Source organism: Lampetra fluviatilis, chromosome 3 (genome assembly GCF_964198595.1).
Source record: "Lampetra fluviatilis chromosome 3, kcLamFluv1.1, whole genome shotgun sequence".
Lineage (NCBI taxonomy): Eukaryota > Metazoa > Chordata > Hyperoartia > Petromyzontiformes > Petromyzontidae > Lampetra > Lampetra fluviatilis.
Window position 1 is genome coordinate 32,965,914 of NC_136277.1, and position 24,840 is coordinate 32,990,753.

Sequence of the window (24,840 nt, forward strand, 5' to 3'; positions counted from 1 at the left end):
CTTTGAAGGCCGACTCGGGCACACGAGAGGAGGGGGTGGTTGGCCAGCACCACGCCTGGCGACCTTTGTCTGCCCAGTGGCGATGTTTACGCATCGCACCAGGTACTCGCACAGGGGATGAGAGAGCGACGGCGCAGTGGTGTTGGCATGCTGTGCCACAAGAACCGGGTAACCCGGGTTCGATTCCCAGCCATCGTTAACACATTCCTGCGGAGGGAGCTGGTAGGAACGTTGGGTTGCTCGGTCAATGGCCAGGGTCAACGGCGGCGTGGTGTATTCCGCAAAGATGTCCGACTGTGAGGGCGGGCACAAGCCGGCGTGAGTAGGTTAAACGTTGAGTTTTATAAGGGCACCACGGGGTGACCAGCCCCTCCCCACCCAGCCCCACCCCCCACCAAGGGTGGGGAGGGGCTGGGTGGGGGGGTGGGGCTGGGTGGGGGTGGGAGGGGTGGTGCTGGGTGGGGAGGGGCTGGTCACCCCGTGGTGCCCTTATAAAACTCAACGTTTAACCTACTCACGCCGGCTTGTGCCCGCCCTCACAGTCGGACATCTTTGCGGAATACACCACGCCGCCGTTGACCCTGGCCATTGACCGAGCAACCCAACGTTCCTACCAGCTCCCTCCGCAGGAATGTGTTTATAGACCACTGGTGCAAGCGTGTTTATTTGCGAGCGCCTATCAAGGCCAGGGCAGCAGGTAATGTTGGATCGTCTGGGCCAGCACCAAGCCAGGTTACCTGACTCATTTCTAGCCGAGTCAACCTAGGGGAGGGCCAGAGCAGCTTCAGTCTGACGTTAGCCCTGGCCGAGAATTGAACTCGGGCCGCCGGGTTCGGGACTCATTCGCCGAGTCTGCGGCTCGCGCTATCGCACCACGCACAGCCACACGCGCGCGGCGCGCACGCGTGTGGAGATAAGTGCTAAACACGGTATTAATCTTAGGGACAGGTGTAATGCAGCCTATTTGGCCTTTGTGTCATTGAAAATAGAAATTTTAATAGAGGAAATTACAACGCAGATGTGTTCAAGAGAGACACTGAATAATTTAATAAGCGGCATTGGCATCTAAGGCAGCACCTTAATCTCAATCTGCATTTTCACGTCGTTTTCGTCATTAATTGATTTCAATACCTTTTTATGCATGAATCTCAATGTCTATAACTGTCCACGACGACATTTTACTTCGGTTAACATCCACGGTGATTGAACAGTTTTCCTGCAATGCCAATGATTTTGGCGAAAACGATCACCTCGGTCCGACTGTGGTCTTGAGGGCTGTTCCTCGTCGAGTCTTCATCTTAAGCTTCTTCCAACGCACCACTGGCGCTACCTTAATGAATCTTTGACCTGTCAACTCCCGCAAGTCATCATCAACTTCCTTCGAGTTCGTCAGTTTGTCTTGCCGGCTCTCGGCTCGTCAACACCTGAAGACGCCCGCAGGTGCTGCGTGGGCGAAAGATGGAAAGAAGGAATGCTCAGCACGTGGCCCCAAACCCGGAAGGTTGATCGCAAGTGGCTGTTTTATTCTTCTTATTCTTCTTTCGTATGACATTTTTTTGGTATTGCAACAGATTACAAATTTACGTAGAGGTTTAATATCCGTTCGACTGCTCTAGGAGTAGCCGCGCGGGTTTGGTTCGGATCGCCGTTGAATGATCCGATTGGGCAGTCATTCACGATGGGTTGCACGATTTGAGATGTCGTAACGCAGTCACAAACTCGACTTGCAAGTGGCTCTAAGAAACCCACATGCTGCGCGAATTTACCAATCGGAGGGTCCGACAGACGGGAGTCTTTCTGACGCAGCTACCCGCGGACGCAGCAGTCACAGCGAATCCTATAATGCACCTTGTCAGGGCAGCATCTGAGAGCTTCTCCGCTTCTCGGCTTCTTCTTCGTTTCTTCTCGGGGTGCAGCTCGATAGGCACACGTCCGCAACTCCGGCATTACAAACGGCTCGGAGATGCAGTCGGCTGCGTCTCCGCTGCGAAATGTTAACTTCCTCGCCCGGCATGCAGGAGGTCGTGGGTTCGAGCCGACCCTGACACCTGTTGTATATTTGGAGTTTGCGTGTTCTGTCTCCTCGTCGTCTACGTGCGTTCAGAGTATTTGGCTGCTGTACATTTTCCACACGATGATAGGCCAATTCGTCGTGCCATCATTTGTGATAGCCAGGCCGCTCCTGAAATAAGAAGATAGACACAGCTCAGTGCGGGGGCCTTGCCCGGAAAAATACAAACTAGTTTTGAAATAACAGCAACGGATGTGCGTGCGACGAGTCGATCCGCGTCCGTTCCAGCGATCGAAATGCCTCCCGCACCTGGCGGAGACCGAAGCGGTCAGGGCGAGAGAACTTGACCCCTAGCCCGGAGCCGAACGTCGCCCGGACGGACGCCTCGTTCGCGCTCGACCCCGGCGCACCCGCCGTGCCTTCGTTAGTGGAACAGAAATTGGAACACCTCCAGGCGTGGCCGCAAATTCCTCTCGTCAATCGCAGCCGGCCGAGTGTTCTAGGGGGGGGATGGGGGGGGGTGTCCTCGGGTACGCTTCTGGCGATGAGAGAGAAAAGATAGTATTAGAAAAAAAAACCTCGCTTGATCTCATCGCACGCACGCGGTGGCCTTCATTTAACGGGGTTAATGGAACAAGGCAGCAGTGGACATTTGCTAAAACGTTGCTGATGTACGACTGCACGTGGCGTCGTTCTTAAAGGAATCCAATTATCTTATTTCCCAACGGGGACGTTTACGTGCGGATGGGATTATCGTTCCAAATTTAAACCCCCCCTCCCCCCCCATCTCGTGCAAAGCGTGGGTTTGCTCTCGAGATCGCACGTCTCTCTCCGTCTCTCTCGGCTTCTTGAACGGCGAACGACCCACTTCCGTCGGGGGTCAGTAAGTGGAGGAAACCGTTTTCATCGTCATCCCAGGCGGGAACGGGAGATGCCTCCGTGGTTCCGTCGGCGAGCTTGCCTCGGCAGCCACGCTGCGTCTCGCTGGAGATCCCTCCCCCGCCTCCTGCCCCTGCAGAGGAAGCGGAATTCCTCGAGGGAGTCGCCCCCCCCCCCTCCACCACCTCCACCTCTCTGGGAATCCTGGATCTCGGTGGCTTGATTACCGCACAGCCAGCTGTCACGTGGGCTTATTTGGCAATGCCCCCCTCCTCCTGCTTCTGCTTCTCACCCCCCTCCTGCTCCTCCTGCTCCGCCCGCTCCTCATCCTCCTCCTGCTTCTCCTACTACTAGGACCTCATCCTGCTTCTCCTCCTCACCCCCCTGCTCCTCCTCATCCCCTGCTTCTCCTCATCCTCCTACTCCTCCTCATCCTCCTGCTTCTCCTTGACCCCCACCCCTTCCTTCCTTACCCCCCCCCCCCCCCGCCATACCTGCGGTCGTTTGTTGGAACAGCGCAGAGTAATCGGGCGACGGCCGCGCCGGATACCACGTGACTGCTGCCCGGGCCGGCCACCAGCAGGAGGTTAATTGATGACACGCGGCTGCGTTGGCGGCGGCGGCGGCAGGGATGTTGGTAATTAGGCGTTGATCGCGCGTTGTTTACCGGGGATTAATATGGATCGCCGGCCTCTCGGGACACCGCAGCCGTGATCTGCGGGGAGGGGAGTTTGCCCGGTTCAATCGATGGCTTCGTCTTCTCCGAGACCCCCCCCCCCCTACTCCATCCCCCCCCCCACCCCCGGTTCGCTCCCCACCCTGCACCACTGAGCACGGACGCAAACGAGAGGCCGCTCCGCTCGCTCACCACTGACAGGCACCGCTCACTTACCACCGCCACTATTGGCATTTATTTCCAATATCGTGATTTAGATTTCAATCTCGAGTAATTAAATTGTACATTAAAGGAGATATAACGGGAACCGTCACGCTCCATAACAAATATTGCTTCCAAGAATGCGGTGGGGAGTAGGGGCGGTGGGGGGTAGGGGCGGGGGGGTAGGGGCGGGGGGGGCGGTGGGTAGGGGAGATGGGTAGGGGCGGTGGGTGGGTAGGGGCGGTGGGTAGGGAGATGGGTAGGGGCGTTGGTGGGTAGGGGCGGTGGGTAGGGGCGGTGGTGGGTAGGGGCGGGGTGGGTAGGGGCGGTGGGTAGGGGTCGTAGGGGGTAGGGGCGGTGGGTAGGGGCGGTGGGGGGTAGGGGCGGGGGGTAGGGGCGGTGGGTAGGGGCGGGGTGGGTAGGGGCGGTGGGTAGGGGCGGTGGGGGGTAGGGGCGGTGGGTAGGGGCGGGGTGGGTAGGGGCGGTGGGTAGGGGCGGTGGGTAGGGGCGGGGTGGGTAGGGGCGGTGGGGGGTAGGGGCGGGGTGGGTAGGGGCGGTGGGTAGGGGCGGTGGGGGGTAGGGTCAGTGGGGGGTCATCCGAGCCGGAGTTGAGGATTAGGATTTGCATTTCTAGGCCACTTGCGGCACTGGCCCGGCCTCGCTAAGCACCTCGCATCACACATCTCATCCCAACTGTCACAATGCCCAGCTGTCGTTTCTTTTCTTTCTTTTTAAGCCTGGGGTTGTGGGGGCGGACCCCTTTGATGGCAGCTGTCCCTGTGTGGCACGAGGTGCATGTGGTAACGGCCTGCAGGTGCGTTGAGTCTGTCTGTCAGGGGGGGGGACGTTGCTCGTGGAGTTTGTTTTCAGTTCGTTGTGGACGGCCGCTGGTAGTCGGTGCCGGCTCCTCGACCACGGAGGCGCAGGACGATGTGTGCGTGTGTGTGTGTGCGCGTGTGTGTGTGTGTGTGCGTGTGTGTGCATGTGTGTGTGTGAGTGTGTGCGTGTGTGCGTGCGTGCGTGCGTGTGTGTGCGTGTGTGTGTGCGTGTGTGTGTGCGTGTGTGTGTGCGTGTTTGTGCGTGCAGGGAGCAGTAGCGTAGCGGTTAGCGCTTATCTGAACCGGTCCTGGGCCTCCCCAAGGTCGACTCAGCCTCAAATGGGTACCTGGTGCCGTGTGTAAACGTCGCCACTAGGGAGACAAAGGCGGCCGGGCGTGGCGCTAGCCACCCACCCCATCGAGTGGCGTTTCGGCTTTCATAGGTGCTCGCTAACAGCACTTGCCCCAACAGTCTGTTCAGGCTATACGGGGGATTTTTTGTCTTTGCGTGCGTCAGCCAACGAGCTGTTGGTGCTGCTGCTGCTGCTGCAAACTCCAAAAGTGAAAAGGTCTTATTCAGCAACGGGGCAGAGGGGGAGGTGATCAAGTAGAAAGTGCTGCACCGGGGATTCCCAAACTGTGATCCGCGCACCACCGGCAGTTTTGTTGTTGTTGTTGCTGCTGCGTGTTTAGTTTGTTGTCCTTCCCCCTCGCCTCCGATAATCACGGTTGGCTGCCTACGTTGTGCGGAAGAAGTTTGAGTTACGTGTACATGCGTACAAGTGTTTCGTGGAGGAGCTGTTGGCAGATCCCGCGTAAAACACCAGATTCCATACCGCGCCCCTTGGCTCGGCTCGTTAGGCTGTGGTGATGGCTCGTCACCACAGCGGCCCGTTGACTAAAGTCTGCTCACGGCTGGCATTGGTAGCCGACGCAAAAACACCTCGGAGGGTTGACAGTCATCCCTGCGTCCAAGAAAGGTTGGGATCTACGGCACTAGAGTTTCAGTTTTCAGTCTCATTTATTTGGTATAGCCCTGTGAGCCATTCGGCTCTTGAATCGGGTGCAACCGCAACAAACAAAAAACAAAACATGAACAAGAAAACATCTTAAAGTGACTATGCGCAAACAGAAAAAGTCCAGGAAGAAACTGCAAAGTCTTCCAGAAAAAAAAACCCACCGTCCACCAACACTGTGGAAAAATCCCACGACGTACTGGCGGCCACCCGTACACCCACCAGCCGTACAGCCTTGCAGTTCAAACCCGGACGAACCAGTCAACCCACCAGACCAGTGTTCTTCACTCGTTTTCACAGGGGTGGGCGGGGGGAGACACTTTCGCCGATAAGACATCATTAGTGTGTGAGGGCCGCCACACCATTTGAAACCATTGTGGTTTGACAGCAGTCTAATGATGATAGGGGGTCTTTTCACGTTAATGTATTGTCGGGGGCCGCCCTAGAGGCCCCCAGGGGTCGCCAGTGGCCTGCGGGCCTTGCAATGAAGAGCGCTGCACCAGCCACTTCTTCTTCTTGGTTCTTTCGGTAAAGTCACGTAGAAGGGAAATAATAAAATAATTAAATAAAACATAATAAAATTATTCTCACGACGATCGGCCACAATCATTTTATTATGTTTTATTTTAATTATTTTATTACTTCCGTCCTCAGGTGAAGAACAGGTCTGTCGGAAAGACAGCGTCTGACCTGTTCTTCACCTGACGCTGCTTGCGTTGTGGCCGACACGTCGTGAGAATTATTTCTTATGTTTTATTTTTATTAGTTTATAATTTCCCTTCTACGTGACTTTACCGAAAGAACCAAGAATATGAATCCCTGCAGTCACGAAAGCTTTAAATCGAAATTCAGCCACTTCTTCTTATTGCGCACGGCATCATTATTATTATTATTCGCGATTTGGAGTTCGATCGCCGAGTCAAACCGGCCACTTGCAGTTGCCAGCGGCCCTCAGCCTTGACCCCAACCTCACATCTGACGCTTCTACCCAGACCTTTGTCATGCCCCATTGTCGCGTCGTTCGCTTCCTCGCCCCTCCCACCCCCGGCGCTCCTTCCAGACCCCCCCCCCCCCCCCCGCTTCATCCAATTGGTGCCGGCCCCGGCTAGCCAAACCTTCAGAGCACAGATTGAGACCCGAAAGAAACAGATATATATGTATACGTTAAGCAACTAGGAACATAGGCGTTTGTTTTTGCGGGATAATTAAGGCTGCGAGTCACGCCGCTTGCGAGGGCGCGCGTGCGCGTGCCCACATTTTGCGCCTCGAATTAAATTTCCACCGCTCTCCGGCATTTCCATGCCTCTCGGAGGGTCGATAGCCATCGTCGTCCTCCCCGTCATCGTCGTCGTCGTCCTCCTGCTGCTGCTCGTCGTCGTGTGTGCCGAGCCGAGAGTGCTGGAGCCTCCGGTGAAAGCCTCGGCTCAGGAGAATGGTGGTGGTGGGTGGGTGGGGAGACTATTTTTTTGCCAAATGGAGCTCTTAAAATAGCTCGCACTGCAGTGAAAAGATGCATTATTTATGAAGGCCACGTTCGCTGCCTGGCATTGTGTGTGTGCGTGGACTCAACTTGCGCACGCAGGGGCGAGAGCTTTTCTGCGGGAAAATCGTCCTCCCAGGCAACCAGGGATGTGTGCCGTAATTGCGCAATTAATTCCCCCTAATTCCGCGAGAGGCTCTCCGTTTGCCCCTGTGAGCTTTATGATTGCTTGTAAATAAGCTCTCCCAATTGCTGCTTTTTTTCTTATTCCTGACCCCTTTAATACCAAAAAGTGGTCTCGCGGTCGGCGTGAGGAGCGAGCAAAACGTCCACCAAGAATCCCTCTTCCGTGACTCTCCGCACGAGACTTTTGTTCCCGAGGTGGCGTGCATATCTCTGGACAAATATATACGTTTTTTTTCTTTCAAAATAACGTTTTCAGAAAAGTGTTTCGTTTTTTTTTTGCGTGACCAGAGTTTGCGTCGTGTCGCGTAGATTGCCCGGCAGGATTTGGAGCGGTGAGAAATTCGTGAAAAAAGGACATTTATTTATTTCTACCGTCATAGGAGATCTGCGAAAAACTCCGCAATGCAAAGCCCGCGTCTCTTTTCTATAAATTTCCCCCTTCTTGCACCGAACCCTATTGAGCAATCAAGCCTGCATCATCATAATCACCATTATTATTATATAACACGCGTCGTCCGCCCGTCGTGTGCCTGACGAACGACCCCGGCTGATTGGTCACCTAATCAAGGCTTCGTCCGCCACCGTAACCGGCGTCGCGGACTCGTTCCACCCTCGACCATCCGGACAGATTTAACATTCCGCTCAGCGCCGATTCCTCCATCCGATCCCTGCTCGCTGCCGCCCACACTCCCCCGCTTCCCCCCCCCCCCCCACAATCCACCTCCCCACCCTCACCGCTCTGAAAGCCGTCTGTCCCCGACGCTGTGCGGCGTGCGTTTCACGTCGTGCAAACGGCACCGCCACGCGCCGGCCGGCCGTAAATAGCTGACACGAGGTGCTGTGCTCGCACTGCTGGACTACCGTCAACCATGGCTGCCATTCCACGCGGCTACGATTCGACTTTGCAACCATTCCGCTGGGCTACCACTCCACCATTCCACGGGCCTGAATACCACCCGGACGTGGAGGCGATGCTCGTTGCAGACGTGTGCACGTGCGCGGTGGCGCCGCGCCGCTCCCTGCGATCGACTCTCCCGTGCAGGAGCGCACCGCAGGTCGCGCCCCGGCCGACCGGGGCGGTTGACGAACGTTCCGCTCGGTGTCGATGTGACCGTATCGGCGCGGATTCGGTGCCCGTGTCCGCAATGCGAGGGGGCGTCCCGTGGCGGCGGCGTCTTCTCCTCTGGCCAGCAATGACACGGAGCACCCCCCCCCCGCCGTACTACCTAGGCGGCGGGAATGTTCGCTGGCGGTGTTTTGTGAAACAACAACAAAAGAGTGTGAGAGAGAGAGAGAGTTCCGGTGGTGATAATGGTGGCTTAATGGGGATCAGCCAGGAATGGGAAAAGCGGTCAGAGCAGTGGCTTTTTTGTAATGCAGCAGCGCCGGGTTGTGATGGCGATTAATAAGGAATTACGGAGCTGAGCGTCATAATTCTGTTCTATTTTGGATAAAACTTCGCTTTCTAACCGGTTTCCTATTTTTTTTTATCAAAGGTTTTTCTTTCTTTTTTATCACATTTTCCATGGGCATGGTGAGCAAATAATGAATACATTTCGTAAGCCGAATTTGCCCTTTTGTCAGTTGCCTGGCCACGGCAGGTGCCATCACCTACTCCACGAATGGAAAGTCACAGAATCGGCCAAACGCGATTGTGTATGCAGCGCCACAAACGGTGCAACACATTCCGAGTGGTCGATGGGTCGCTGTGTGAGTTTTTGGGTCTCCATGCGAGTCTGCGGAACTCAATGTGAGTCTTTGGAGGTCTGTGTGAGTCTCTGGCTCTTGGCAGTGTTATCCATGGCAGACACTCGTCCCCTAAAGCCAGAAAGCAGCTGGACATCCAACGTGGACACCGGTTTGGTGCCCGCTGCTCGATTCACATCAACACGCAAGAGAGAGAGAGAGAAAGCGGGACTTGCATCGCCTGTGCGCAAAGGATGGCTGTTTACTCTGTAATATTTATATAAATATACCGGAGATGTTAAGTGATAGGCATGAGGTCATATTGAAGTCGGATTATGCATTATGTATAGAGTGAAGATGAACCGACTTTGTGCGGACCTGTGTGATGCAGCGGCGTTCAAATACGTTGGGGGAGTTGACGGTGGGGGGGGGGGGACAGAGAGAGAGGAGAATAAAGGGAAGGAAAAGAGGAACGAGGCGAAATTTTCAAGTGGACTCTGAATGTGCAGATATAAACATCAGGAGAGATGTGCTGGGATGCCGAGGGCTACGCAATTTCTCAAATCAGCCCAACTAGCCGGGCCGCGCTTGGCCGGGCCGGGCCGGGCCGGGCTCTGTTGACGTCAAACGTAAAAGATGTGCCCCACGGGAACGTTGAGTTCACAGTCAATCGCCACACCGCTCACCACCGCTCACCCAATCGACTCCACAGCCCCGATCACCGCTCGGGGCTGTGGGTTGCCAGCATCAAGCCCGGCCATGGTCGTCTTCCACAGTGCACCAACACGCACGGTACGGTCCTCGTTCAATGCTGGGTCAACCCGAGGACCGGTGCTGATATCACTCGCCACTGACGGTGGCCGTGGTCGAGACGTCTTTGCCCAGGCCTCAGTGAACTCATCACGACACCACCATTCACACGCACGGACGACAAAGATCCCCCGTATAGCCTTAACAGACTGTTGGGGCAAGTGCTGTTAGTGAGCAGCTGTAAAGGGGCTAGCACCACCACGCACGCGGGGATGGGTGGCGAACACCATGCCTGGCCGTGAGCACCTATGAAGGCCGGCACGGATAACATGTGTACAGACACACGTGTGTGTGTGTGTGCGTGCGGTGTGTTAACATCGTCACTGGGGAGACAAAGGCGGCCGGGCGTAACGCTGGCCACCCACCCTCTCGTGTGCTATGCCGGCCTTCATAGGTGCTACTCGCTAACAGCACTTGCCCCAAACAGTCTATTAAAGCTATACTGGAGGCATTTGTCTTTGTTTTTTTGCATCACGCACTCCCGTCCCACTCCTAACCCTCAACACCTCCCGCGCCCCCTCCCCCGTACGCTGGAGCTCGGCTGAGTCTGCCGCCGCCACCACCACCACCACTGCCGCCGCTCGCGGGGTTTTCTGGCTTGGCACCGCCCGTACCGGGGGCTACTGGGCTTAGCTACGGGGAATCTATTTAAACGATTTTTGTTTTACTATTTTCTTATTTTTATTTAGCAGGTAAGGCCCCACTGAGCTGTGTATGTCTGTTTTTCAGAATCGACCTGGCCACTGCTAATGATAGGTCAACGAAGCGGCTTATCGCGTGGAAATTTATAGCAGCCAAATACCCGAAACGCAAGTTGTGGATTCTAAATGTGGAGGGGGAAAATCGGAGGACCCGGCGAAAAATCCACGCGACCACGGGGAGAGAGAGACATCGCAAACTCCAAATATATAGCAGCAGGCGTCAGGGTCGGGATCGAACCCACGACCTCCTGTATACCAGGCGAGGTAGTTAACATCTCGCCACCACGGCGCCAAGCACTTGGGATCACGTGGCGCGCTGCCTCGCCAACCGGGAACACTCCGCACATGGGGAGAAGGGGGAAAGGGGAGCTGGGGGGGGTGAGGTTGGCACGAATGCTTTTCTCGAGTGCGCCAAGGGAACCCCCCCTCACCCCCACCGCCCTTGGGCTTACGGAGGAGCCTGAGTGAAGGAGACTTTCACCTTCAAACGGGAAGGGGGCCTGCGCAGACTCGGTAGAGTGTGGGTATTTTTTTTGTTTTATCAGTAGCAGCAGCCATTGCTCTATCCACTGCTGCATGAAGGTGTCTCCACGTCGTTGTGATCTATCGGGGAAGACTGAGTTACACGGGCATCTCAAGGTGCCATTGCATTTAGACTTGATTGTTTTTTTTTTGTTACCCACGAAATTCGACGCATATATCCTGAGCTGAAGAATCCATGTTAACGGACGGGGGGGGAGTGGGGAAAGTAGTGCCGCAGCCCCATTACTGCGTGGATCATCGTTCACGTGAATGGATTTCGAAGGTGGTTAATGCGATATCCGTTTCCCTGCGCCCTTCTCGAGCACAAAGGGTTGCTGCACTCCCCTGCGAGAGGTGCTGATGGTTGCGTCTTCCCGTGATGACGCAGCGACGCCCACAGAAGAGTAGGGAAAGGAGAGAAACGGCGCGTGGAAATTGCACGCGGTTCACCTCGACGGCTGTGTGAGTGAGTGTGTGTGGGGAGCGGTGGTGTCGCGGTTAGCGCGCTGCGCTATGAACCTGGCGACCCGGATTCGATTCCCGCTCACGGCCAACAGCAGTGACGATTATCTGAACCAGTCCTAGGCCTTCCCTAGGTCGACTCAACCTCAAATGAGTACCTGGTGCGGTGTGTAAACATCGCCACTGGGGAGACAAAGGCGGTCGGGCGTGGTGCTGGCCACCCACCCCCTCGTGTGCCGTTTCGGCCTTCATAGGTGCTCGCTAATAGCACTTGCCCCTACAGTCTGTTAAGGCTACACGGGGGATCTTTGTATCTTTGTTTTTGTTTTGTGTGAGTGAGTGAATGAGTGTGTGTGAGTGTGTGCGGCGGTAGCAACGGCGGGGTGGGGGGGCTGGATCCAGTGAGGTCTAAAGATCCGCACTGGAGTGAGATCGATGATATGGAAATTGAACGGAGAGCGCCCTCGTTTCATTCCTTGCACCAGGCGGCCATGCCAACGAAGCGCCGCCTCACCGTCCCCTGAGTCGTATTCGTGGTGCCCGCTTTACGATATGTTTACCTGCTTTAGAAGTTCAATGGACTTGGTGGAAAGCCGCACTTGTAAAGGAAGATTTCTTTTTACGGCATTACACTTTTTAAAAAGTTTGTAAAGTGTATAATTATATTTTAATGGGGCTAGGCAATAACATTTACGAGGTATATATATATAACATTTATTTATACAAAAGTGATGAAGCTATATAATGCATTTATACAAAAGTGATGAAGCCGTCGCATGTACGGTCGGAGTGGTCGGCCTTCAATGATTGTTGATTGTAGATTCTCCACGTGAGCTCTATCTCCCGGCCACGTCTCCCTGAGCTTAGCGGTGAAGATTGCACATTCCGACGGTGTTGGCGAGAAGTTCCATCGCACAACCGCTGTTGACTTCCGCACGAGGTGGTACCCATTTTATCCACCTTGGAGATATGATAGGCTGACTTGACCCCTCTCTCCACCCTAACGTTTGTGCGTGTCTCTTTGTCACATCTAGGCACGCTGTGTCTTTTAGTCACATCTAGACACTCTGTTGGTGTCTCTTAGTCACATCTAGACACGCTGTGGGTGTCTCTTAGTCACATCTAGACACTCTGTGGGTGTCTCTTAGTCACATCTAGACACTCTGTGGGTGTCTCTTAGTCACATCTAGACACGATGTGGGTGTCTCTTAGTCACATCTAGTCACACTGTGGGTGTCTCTTAGTCACATCTAGACACGCTGTGGGTGTCTCTTAGTCACATCTGGACACGCTGTGGGTGTCTCTTAGTCACATCTAGACACTCTGTGGGTGTCTCTTAGTCACATCTAGACACTCTGTGGGTGTCTCTTAGTCACATCTAGACACGATGTGGGTGTCTCTTAGTCACATCTAGTCACACTGTGGGTGTCTCTTAGTCACATCTAGACACGCTGTGGGTGTCTCTTAGTCACATCTGGACACGCTGTGGGTGTCTCTTAGTCACATCTAGACACTCTGTGGGTGTCTCTTAGTCACATCTAGACACGATGTGGGTGTCTCTTAGCCACATCTAGACACGCTGTGGGTGTCTCTTAGCCACATCTAGACACGCTGTGGGTGTCTCTTAGCCACATCTAGACACACTGTGGGTGTCTCTTAGCCACATCTAGACACGCTGTGGGTGTCTCTTAGCCACATCTAGACACGATGTGGGTGTCTCTTAGCCACATCTAGACACGCTGTGGGTGTCTCTTAGCCACATCTAGACACGCTGTGGGTGTCTCTTAGTCACATCTAGACACTCTGGGTGTCTCTTAGTCACATCTAGACACACTGTGGGTGTCTCTTAGTCACATCTAGACACGCTGTGGGTGTCTCTTAGTCACATCTAGACACTCTGTGGGTGTCTCATAGTCACATCTAGACACGCTGTGGGTGTCTCTTAGTCACATCTAGACACGCTGTGGGTGTCTCTTAGTCACATCTAGACACGCTGTGGGTGTCTCTTAGTCACATCTAGACACTCTGTGGGTGTCTCTTAGTCACATCTAGACACTCTGTGGGTGTCTCTTAGTCACATCTGGACACTCTGTGGGTGTCTCTTAGTCACATCTAGACACGCTGTGGGTGTCTCTTAGTCACATCTAGACACTCTGTGGGTGTCTCTTAGTCACATCTAGACACTCTGTGGGTGTATCTTAGTCACATATAGACACGCTGTGGGTGTCTCTTAGTCACATCTAGACACGCTGTGGGTGTCTCTTAGTCACATCTAGACACGCTGTGGGTGTCTCTTAGTCACATCTAGACACGCTGTGGGTGTCTCTTAGTCACATCTGGACACGCTGTGGGTGTCTCTTAGTCACATCTAGACACACTGTGGGTGTCTCTTAGTCACATCTAGACACGCTGTGGGTGTCTCTTAGTCACATCTAGACACGCTGTGGGTGTCTCTTAGTCACATCTAGACACTCTGTGGGTGTCTCTTAGTCACATCTAGACACGCTGTGGGTGTCTCTTAGTCACATCTAGACACTCTGTGGGTGTCTCTTAGTCACATCTAGACACTCTGTGGGTGTCTCTTAGTCACATCTAGACACACTGTGGGTGTCTCTTAGTCACATCTAGACACGCTGTGGGTGTCTCTTAGTCACATCTAGACACGCTGTGGGTCTCTCTTAGTCACATCTAGACACTCTGTGGGTGTCTCTTAGTCACATCTAGACACGCTGTGGGTGTCTCTTAGTCACATCTAGACACGCTGTGGGTGTCTCTTAGTCACATCTAGACACTCTGTGGGTGTCTCTTAGTCACATCTAGACACGCTGTGGGTGTCTCTTAGTCACATCTAGACACTCTGTGGGTGTCTCTTAGTCACATCTAGACACTCTGTGGGTGTCTCTTAGTCACATCTAGGCACACTGTGGGTGTCTCTTAGTCACATCTAGACACTCTGTGGGTGTCTCTTAGTCACATCTAGACACGCTGTGGGTGTTTCTTAGTCACATCTAGACACTCTGTGGGTGTCTCTTAGTCACATCTAGACACGCTGTGGGTGTCTCGTAGTCACATCTAGACACTCTGTGGGTGTCTCTTAGTCACATCTAGACACTCTGTGGGTGTCTCTTAGTCACATCTAGACACTCTGTGGGTGTCTCTTAGTCACATCTAGACACGCTGTGGGTGTCTCTTAGTCACATCTAGACACTCTGTGGGTGTCTCTTAGTCACATCTAGACACTCTGTGGGTGTCTCTTAGTCACATCTAGGCACACTGTGGGTGTCTCTTAGTCACATCTAGACACGCTGTGGGTGTCTCTTAGTCACATCTAGACACGCTGTGGGTGTCTCTTAGTCACATCTAGGCACACTGTGGGTGTCTCTTAGTCACATCTAGACACGCTGTGGGTGTCTCTTAGTCACATCTAGACACGCTGTGGGTGTCTCTTAGTCACATCTAGGCACACTGTGGGTGTCTCTTAGTCACATCTAGACACGCTGTGGGTGTCTCTTTGTCACATCTAGACACGCTGTGGGTGTCTCTTAGTCACATCTAGACACGCTGTGGGTGTCTCTTAGTCACATCTAGACTTGCGTGCGAGTGTCCGACACCCCGAGCAGCTGTGCCCGCTGCCCCACGACCACCCAACGGGGACCGAAATCAGGACGGGACGCGCGCGTTGAGATGCTCAAGACGGGACGCGCGTGACATTCAATCGCTGTAACGCGTGGCTGTTACAGATGCCTGTAAAGAGGCGCGCGATATGAAATTATTAAAAACAAAACTTGGGTTTACCCTCACCCCACCCCACCCCTTTGCCTTACTGGCCGTGTGTGGTGCATCGCAGTTTACCAATTCAATAATAATAATAATAACGACGCATTAGGGTCATTGAATAGCAATTGAATAGCACCAAACAGCAGCGTCACACTTTGCTGAGTGACGTTTGCCCTGGTTTGGTCTCACCTGTACATTGGTGTTGTTGTGATTGTGTCTGTGGAGCGGTTAGCGCGCTGCCCAACAAACCCGGTGAGCCAAGTTGGACTCCCGGCCATAGCCAACACCAGTGACGATTATCAAATGAGTACCTGGTGCGATTATGCAAGATATCAAAACTTGGGAGACAAAGGCGGCCGGGCGCGGTGCTGGCCACCCACTCCTTCCCCCCCCCCCCGTGTGCCGTGCCGGCCTTCATAGGTGCTCGCTAACAGCGTTTGACCGAGCAGTCTGTTACAGGCTATACGGGGGATCTTTGTCTTTGTGTATTCGTTTGCATGTGAGTGCAGGTAGGTGTGTGCACGTGTCTTGGTACGAGTGTGCGCGTGTGTGTGCACGTGTATTGCTTCAAGTGGAGTAAGACAAGTTCGATTCCTACACCAGCACAGCATCCATTAGCTATTCAATTCCGAACATGGCCTGAAACGCCCAAACACATTGCCACCTATAAAATATATAATTTTTATTTTACCAGGCAAATCCCACCGAGTTATGTAGCTCTTTTTCAGAAGCGACCTGGCCACAAATGATATCTCAACCAAGTGGCTCGTCACGTGGACATTTGCAACAGCAAAACGCTCCGAACGCACCTCTCTAAATGCGGAGCGAAAACCCGAAAGTTCCCGGAGAAAAATCCATGCGGCCACGCGGAGCAGACGCCAAACTTCCAAATATACAGGCGTCGTCAGGGTCGGGATGGAACCCACGATCTCCTGCATACCCGGACCGGTAGTTAACAACTCGCAACCGTGGTGCCCACCTGACCCCTCCCCCCTCCCCACCACCACCACAGTTTGAGATCCGGCAGCTGCGCGCACACCTGGCGCGGCAGGAGAGCCTGGCGGGCGCCGAGTCGGGGGAGGGCAAGTCCACACCCACTCACCTGGCCGACGCCGTCACCATGGCGCCCGGCTCCGAGGCGGACGACGAGGACGAGGATGAGGGCATCCTCGACATGCGGCGTCAGCGCTCGCTCCGCCGCAAAGGTCGGTGGAGGTGGTGTCGTGTGTGGGTGCGTGGGTGCGTGCATGTGTGTGAGTTGGTGGGTGTGTGGGTGCGTGCATGTGTGTGAGTTGGTGCATGTGTTGGTGCGTGCGGGCGCGCATTTGTGTGTGGGGGCTGTGGCATGGCCGTTCTGGTGAAGAATCCACGGCAGCTCAGACGGAGGAAGTTGAAATCCTCCTGCCTGTAGTCGTCTCCAAGCATGGAGGGGTCGCGAGCGGCTCGTGGAAACGGGGCAACAGAAGCTCACAGGCCCCGTGGGACAGCGCCGGCGATGGCGGTCCCACCTTGATAGTTGGCGATGGTCAGATGGGTGACTGCTTCCGTGTGCGGGGCTGGTGGCGTGAGGAGGAGGGGGGGCGTGGGGAGAGGTTGGGCCCAAGCGTGGTCCGGGGGGGGGGGGCACCCGGACGTTCTTGCAAGCGAGCATCATTATCTTATCGTATAGTTTGCATTTACTTTTATTTTGTTCGCCAGACGGAGCCCGCTCCCTCGCTCGCTCACGAGCCCCCCGTCACCTGCCCCGCTGAGTAAACCATGGCTACCTTGACCTACGCGCACATGTGCAGCCCTTTTGTAAAGTAAATCCTCCGCTGGACGAGGGCTTCCCCGGGAGTGGGGTCATTCGGCGAATTCTCCCCCCGCGCCAATCGCTGCCGCCGGTCGGTGTCGGCGGCAGCGCTTGAGACGTTGCAGCGTAGAAGTACAAGCGCACTCGCCTCCACTCCGCTGACCCCACGTAGTTCCCTAGCCGCCTGCTGTTTTTTTTTACTTTTTTTTACTTTTACATTACTTTACGCGCTGTCCAGGCTCTGGTGCCTGCTTAGCTTCCAAGAGGTGATGGGCGACGCGGGGCAAGGGCGGTGAGGGGCGTCACGTCAGCGAGACCGGTCGCCGTTCGTCGTTCCAAAACCCGCTTCGTCGATGCCCTAAATTACGGCATAATTTCAACAAAAGACAAATGGGGGTGCGTGGGAGGTGGCGTTGGTAGTGGAGGGGAGGGGGTGATGCTAAATTGCAAGTTGTAGTGGCCACCACACGCGCACGCAGGCATGGCACGCGCATGCGCGCGTGATCATTCCGGCTTCGTATCGGTGTCCAAAGCGATTGGCGAAGACGCGCCCCGCCTGGAGCACGACGAGGAGGACGACGAGGAGGACGAGGAGGACGACAAACGGTGGCTGCGCGCCCCGTTGTCCGGGCAACGCATTTCGACTGCCTCGCTCTGCGACCACCCAGTATTCTCATTACAAAAAAAGATGCATTCCACGCCGCGAGAGTGCCGAAATTAGAAACTTGCTCGGAGGCGTCTCTCAACATTGCAAAACGATGAGTACAATTTAAATCAAATAATAATAATAATTGCCTGGTTTTTTTGGCACCTTGTTTTTTAATTACTTCACCCTTATCTCGAATCGGCGAGCGGAGGGGGCGGGGCGGGCGTGAGGTTGGGGGGGCTTCAGCACTTTCTCTCTCTCTGCGCTCGCCACCGACTGCCGCCCCAACTTCACTCGCAAACAGAAAGGTGCTCTCCGGTAATGATGGAAGCGCCTGTTTACCGCCAGTCCCCATCCCGTCACGTGACTCGCGCTCTCTCCTCCGTTTGAATCCGCTCAGGAGTGTCGACGGTGGACGACATGAATAACTACGTGAACCAGTACTACACTCACCACGACGACGGAAGTAAGTGGTGTCGCTCGGTCTCGTGCGCCCGCCCAGACGGCTCCCCGACACATTCCATTGTTTCCACTGGCACATCCGAGCCGAGCCGAGCCGATGCAGCGCGGAGCCCTCACGGTGTAGACGCTGTTTTTATTTTCCTCCAGCTATCTTCCTTGCCGGGCTGGAGCGCGATACGCCCGCTGCCTTACAAGGCGTCTGTATCCGGCTAGGGGCAGAGCAGGCCCAGGCGCGTTGTTAATCACCGTGGGCGCCACATGGCCTGATAAACTGGAGGTCGTGGGTTCGTTCCCGGCCCTGACGCCTGCTGTGTATTTAGAGTTTGCATGTCTTTCTTCGCGTGGTCACGTGGATTTTTCTCCGGGTCCTCAGATTTTTCCCTCCACATTTAGAATCCACGTGCGTATTGGGTACGTGTGGCTGCGATAGATTCCCACGTGATGATAAGTTCACTTCGTTGAGCTATCGTTTGTGATAACCAGGTCGCTTCTGAAAATGAACTATTTCGCTCAGTGGACCTTACCTGGTAAAGTAAAAATGAAAATAGTAAACATAAATAGTAACATAACGTCCGCGTGTCACTTGTGTGAGATGCAGACGTCAAACGCTCGTTGTAGCGGGCTGGCACGGCTCGGCATGACCCCAGCACGGTTCAGTTGTGCGGTTGAACACAGGCGTTTGTTGTTCAGCGATCGTTGCACCTGCTGGTCCTCTGAGTTTTGGAGAGAATCCAGTCCACACTTTCCACCAACAAATGTTCGAGTCTTTCTGTCACCTCCACTACTTTCAATCGCATTTTGGCAGAGTCCACACGCATACCCACGTACCAGCCTTGCTAATGATCTTTTCCCTGCGCGTGTGCGTGTGCTCCCGTGCACTTGGCACCAAGTCTTGTCAAATAAAGCTCCTTGGAAAACCAATAAAACTTATGACACCATAAACTATGACGAATTGCTGTCACAAATAGGATCATTGCTGTATTTTTTGGAATTTGAAGTTTACGAACAATTTAAAAATCGCTCGCGAGGGTTTCCCACCCCCACCACCACCCCCATGGCATCAGGAGTAAAATAAAACGCTCGCCAGATTTATTCGGGGAAATTAAAAAGCTCAAACGAGATTTCAACACCATTAAGAACAATTCCCGCGGTCTTTGGAATCCGCACTCCACTCGCAAAAAAAGAAACCCGCACGACCGCCACCTCCCTCCCTCTGCTCCCTCCCTCCGTCTCCACCTTGCTCCAGCACGAACCATCGCAAATAAAGACAAAGATCCCCCGTATAGCTTTAACAGACTATTGGAGCAAGTGCTGTTAGCGAGCACCTATGAGCGGGTGGGTGGCCAGCACTACATCTGACCGCCTTTGTATCCCCAGTAGCGATGTATACACACCACAGCCAGGTACTAATTTGAGGCTGAGTCGACCTCGGGGAGGCCCGGTTCAGATAAATCCTCACTGGCATTGGCCGTGAGCGAGTATCGAACTCGGGTGGCCGGGGTTCGTAGTCGTTGCACAACCGCACGAAAGCACGTGTACGCACACCCCACCTCCATTACCCGTGTATGCTAACAGCGTGCCTTGCAGAGACAGCTGGGGCGAGGGGCTACGAGCCCCCCCCCCCCCGTACCCCGCTAGGCGGCAGTGGTCGGGGGGGCGCGCTTGCCCTCGCTTCAATCCCGCCGCCAACTTCACCGCAGCGTAAATCTTGTCTCCGGCACATGCCCGGCGGCAATATTCCTGCGAGATGGCTGAAACAAATTTAATAATGTCTTAAGCCCCACAGCCCGACTGGGGCAATGCCCAGGCGTGAGATTACGCGGTCGTGGAATAAGTCAGCCGTTTCGCTCCCCTCCTCCTGCTCCTCCTGGTTTTTTTCACCGGCAACGTTGGCCGTTATTACTTACAGCGAGCGCAGGTGCCGTAAAATCACATTGCTCTTTGTTAAACTGTTGCGAACCGTAAAAAAAATATATATATACTGTGTTGTTTATTTTATTTTACAACAAAGGTGTGCGCAATCGACTGCAGTGAAATTGGACGAGGAGCAGGTGTTTTGGCCGACAGCGGTGGAGCACGTGGTCCGGTTATCGGGATTAATGATGGATGTCATTATTGCCATGCTTGCAGATTTCACCTCTCGACGTCCGTACATAAAATCCCCTCGACAGGTACACGAGTGGGTACGCGTGGGGCGTGGTGGAGCGGTGGTTGGCGTGCTGCACTCAAAGAGCCCAACCACCTGAGTTCGATTCCCAGCCACGGGTAATGCCAAGGGCAAGAGGAATATTAACCTGCCCTGCGTCTCCCCTGGAACAGCCCAGCCTTAACCGAGTACCTGCTTGCAATGGTGGCCGGCCATTGGTGCTCGCCGCACCACAGCATTAAATGCCGTGCTGGCGTCAATAGGTGCTCGCTAACAACGTTTGCCCCCAGACAGTCTACAGGACTCGGTGGAAGTGTATTTCACCGAGTGATTATTTCCCGCACCTCCGATTAGGACGGTTGGCTCCGTACGGTGCAGAAGGAGTTCAACATACGTACGTAGATGTAATGATTCGCGCACTTCCATTATGAGCCACCGTTGAATCGTATTGATCCTCTGGGCTATGCGTATCGGTGAAACGCGCGATCTGTGTCTTTACCGAACCTCTCCAATGTTAAGACAAGCAGCCTCCTGCAAGCACGCAGGCAGGAAATGGCATCTACTCTCTCACCCTCTCAAGCGGGGATGGTTTGGCTGTTACACGACGAACGTTACTCGTGGCGCCAGGGCAGGTGGGAGAACCTCCATTGTTCGTGGGGGACCAGAGGTCATTTGAAGGGATCTCAGAGGTAGCTCTGTGATACCCGCTTCCACGGGCCATTCTCTGCGAAAAAAATAGCTTCACAGCTCATCGGATTTCTCCAGGAATAAATAAAGATTCCGATTCTCAAGGGTCACTCTGCTCTGCGAAAAGATTACTCGTCTCTTGACGCGCGGCTGATTGCGCAAACAACACATACGACCGCGTATGTGTGTGTGTATATACAGGGTGCTTCAAAAACATGTTAACTATTACATGGCAAAAGAATGGATAATAATATAGTGTAACATGATAAGAAATGATTGTTAATAGCTTCAAAAAAGTCAAGGCGTGCCTGGAATCTTCTCCAGGAGGTCTCCAGAGCCCGAAGGCAGCACATTTCTCGTGGTGTTGTTGCAAATTCTCGGAAGTGTTCACATTTTTTTAAGCACCCTGTATATTGCACGTCCTCTGAGTCAAGGGATATTTTTTGTTTCTAATAATTTGGGGCGAGAAAGTTGTATTCAGCCTGTGCTTTCACACGACTGCCAACATAGCCTCTGGCATCGCTGCTGAGTGTGTTGGCAGTGAAACCCACATGGCACAATGAGCATAGATTTGCGTAAAATTATTTTATATGTATGTTGAACTTCTTTCGTACCGCACATAGCCATCCGTACTAACCCGGACGTGCGAAAATATACTTATGAAACATATATTTGAAAGTAAAAATTCTAACCAGGTGCTGGCATGGGGAACGTCCGTGCTGCACGTTGTTCTGTCCAGACGGAGGTCACCGCGACATCCAGCAGGGAGTGTCGGGGCCCTCGGCGGCCACCATCGACATCGACGTCCACCAGCCCATGGGGCCGCGCACCACCACCTCGAGCTACGTGCAGGTGGACGTGCTGCACTACGGCTTCGACGGCCAGGACTCGGCGGCCGAGGGCGCCGACCAGGGCCAGCCGCCGGGCCACGGGCAGCAGGGTCGCTCGCAGATGCCCAACAACAGCGGTGGCCAGGGCCAGGGCCAGTTCCAGTCGCAGTTCATGGGCCACGTGCCGACGGAGCAGATGGGCGGCCAGAACATGGGCCAGCTGCCCTTCCAGATCACCGGGCAGATCCCCAGCCGCATGTCGGACCCGAGCGCCGGGTCGAGGATGGGCGACCCCATGGTGGACAGGATGGGCGACCGCATGGGCGAGGACGACCCGAGCCAGATGGCCTTCCACATCACGGGCCAGGTGCACAACCGCATCACGGAGCCGTACCTGAGCCAGGATCAGACGCACGCCTCCTACCCGATAATGGGCCAGTTCCCCAACAGGATTTCCGAGCAGATGCCGGAGCAGGACGTGGGCCACGGCCTGCGGCAGGCGCCGTACCAGATAACGGGCCAGGCCCCGAACAGGCTTTCGGATCCACTGCTGGACCAAGACTCGAGGCAGGCTCCGGGTCAGCCCCAGTACCAGATCATGGGCCAGATCCCGAACCGCATGGGTGGCGCCGACATTCTGGGCCAGAGCTCGTGCAGCGCTTCGCCGCCGTCCGCCCAGCACGAGAAGCTGAACGCGGGCCGGTCGGTGCCCATCTCCACGGGCAACGGCTCGTCGGGCCCGCAGGGCGGCGGCGGCGGCAAGGAGGCCGAGGCGACGGCCGGCTCGTCGGGCACGGCCACCACGACGTACCGCGAGACCTACAAGGTGATCTCGCTGGAGCACCGCAACCTGATCTTCAGCTCGGAGGACACGGCATCCGTGACGGCAGAGCCCAACCCGCACGCCCACCAGCACGCGGGCCACCAGCACTCCGGGCACCAGCACGCGGCGTCGCAGGGGGCGTCGCGCGGCACGCCGGCGGGCGGCTCGCCGCTGCACGGGGAGCGGGCGTACCGCGGGTCGCGCGCCTCCTCCGTGTACCGCTCGGAGCGCTTCGGCGGCTCGGGCAGCGTGCTCGACTCGGCGTCGGAGATCGGCTCGGACGCCCCGTCGGCGGCGGCGGCGCTGCTCAGCTCGGCGCTGGAGGGGAGGCCCATCCTGGAGCAGGAGGTGTGCATCGTGAAGATGCGGACGTACCAGGCGCCGCTGCCGCTGCCCGGCGAGAACCCGGCCATCAGCCTGGCCAGCCTCTACAAGGCCATGGAGGAGAGCGGGGACTTCTCGAGCCTCAACCACTCGTAACCCCCCGCCCCGCGACCGCTGGCAGCTACGTTAAAACAAGCGCAAACGCGTGCCCCCGACGGTACGACCCGAAAATCCGGAGCATCAGGGAACTATTTTTCGGCGGAGACGCGAGCTCCACGCTTTGCCGCCCCCCCCCCCCGCGCGCGCGTGGTTTTTGATCGCTCGCCGCGGTGACTCGGTGGGGGGGGGGGCGAGGTGGGGGGAGGCCGGCGCCGTTGCCCCCCCCCCCCTCCACCACGGCGTGCGCGCCGCTACCAGCGCCACGGCACGAGCGGTGCCCTCGCGTTTCCACGGCAACCCTTGCATTGAGTGCTCTATTTTTGGACTCGACAGTGACACTACTCTGCACTTCTGCCTTGTTACACGAAATGCAAGGAGATTACTGGTGTCTCTTGATCAAAGCGACAATCAAGTTCCAAAATATTTTTTCACAACTTTTACAACTACTAATTAATCGCTGGTGAAGAAGCTTGACGCGAGGTTAGGAAGAGTTTGACGACATTAATGAAGCCAGCCCTACTCCAAAAGCGATTTGAAAATGTACCGTTGATTTAATTTGTTTACTTTGAATTAGCGAAGCTGCTAATGGGGTTATGAGGCCAACGAGGATTGTACGATTCTAAAAGGTAAACGCAGCCAGCCACGTAAATAACCCCCCCCCCCAAACTCCGCTCCCCCCTTCCCCCTCATCTCATCCCATCCGACCCAAACCCCTGTCCCTCCCTCGAGCTGTCCACCCCTGCAGCTCGCTCCACGCCCAACAAGGGGTGGGTGTCGAACGGTCGATAGCGAGACATCACAAGAAGGCAGCTTCACCTGTGTAACGACAGGTTTAATCAGACACCAGGAGCTATCTCTCTCTCTCTCTCCTCTTTGGCTTTTTAAAGAGGACATTTTGTGACCGCTTTTTACCATGCAATGCACACAAACGCCGGTTTATATCGCAAAAAGCAAGTTTCGTTTTCAAATCTCCGAGTTTGGAGCAAGAGTTTTTTCTCACTAATAAAAACACGGACGAGCTTTATATATATCTCAAAAAAGTCAAATGACACACACACACACGACACACACACACACGCGACTTGGCGCTGTTTCCGTGTAACAGTCGCATGTATACGAAAGAGCTGCAAAGCCATTCAGGCGAGGGATCTTGGACGTGCGGCTATTTTGTCGGTCTCTCCGAGCCAAACTCGGTCCGCTGCCAGAACAGTGACGGGGCACACGCACGCGTGGTCCAGGAGAAGGGGACCCCCCCTCCGCCTCCCCACCCCCCACCAACGCTCCGACACCCAACTCATCAGCCGGTCCCACCGACCACTCGGTTGGACCGGGTGATGGAGAGGGTTGCCGAGGGCCGGGACGGATGGCGAGGTGGGGGCTTCATCGCTCGACGTTGCTGTGGCACGCGAAGTAGGCATCGGATGTGAAGCCATTGCCGTCGTCACAAGGTTGCGTTTTTAGTCCCGCTCTCTTGCAAAGCTCCTCCTCTGCATCCCCCGTCTCCACCCTCGCCCCCCCCCGTTGGATTCTCAACAAAGTCGCGGCTGCTGAGGAAGTTCAATTGTTGCGTCTGCAGCCACGGTGGGATCACGTTGTGGGGGGGGGGGCAGCAAGGCCTTGCATTTTCATTTCATTTGTGTTTCTTCGCCAAACGGCCAACCTGCACCTAACATGCGTGTCTTGCCCCCCCCAACCCCCTGTGACCTCCTAACGATGGTATCGTTTTTTGGTTTGCCCAGGAGAGTC

At 55.1% G+C, this 24,840-nt stretch overlaps 1 protein-coding gene across 3 annotated transcripts in view; it reads left to right on the forward strand.

Moving 5' to 3' along the window:
- TMEM266 (transmembrane protein 266) overlaps positions 1-23,453 on the forward strand; it is a 238,300-nt gene extending 214,847 nt beyond the window's left edge. For all 3 annotated transcript variants that reach the window (XM_078854911.1, XM_078854913.1, XM_078854914.1), the window contains 3 exons: positions 16,238-16,430; positions 18,064-18,129; positions 21,698-23,453. In XM_078854911.1, coding sequence (XP_078711037.1) covers positions 16,238-16,430; positions 18,064-18,129; positions 21,698-23,091 — 1,653 coding nt within the window. In that variant the 3' untranslated portion in view covers positions 23,092-23,453. The remainder of the gene's footprint in view (positions 1-16,237; positions 16,431-18,063; positions 18,130-21,697) is intronic.
- Positions 23,454-24,840: the final 1,387 nt, after the last annotated feature.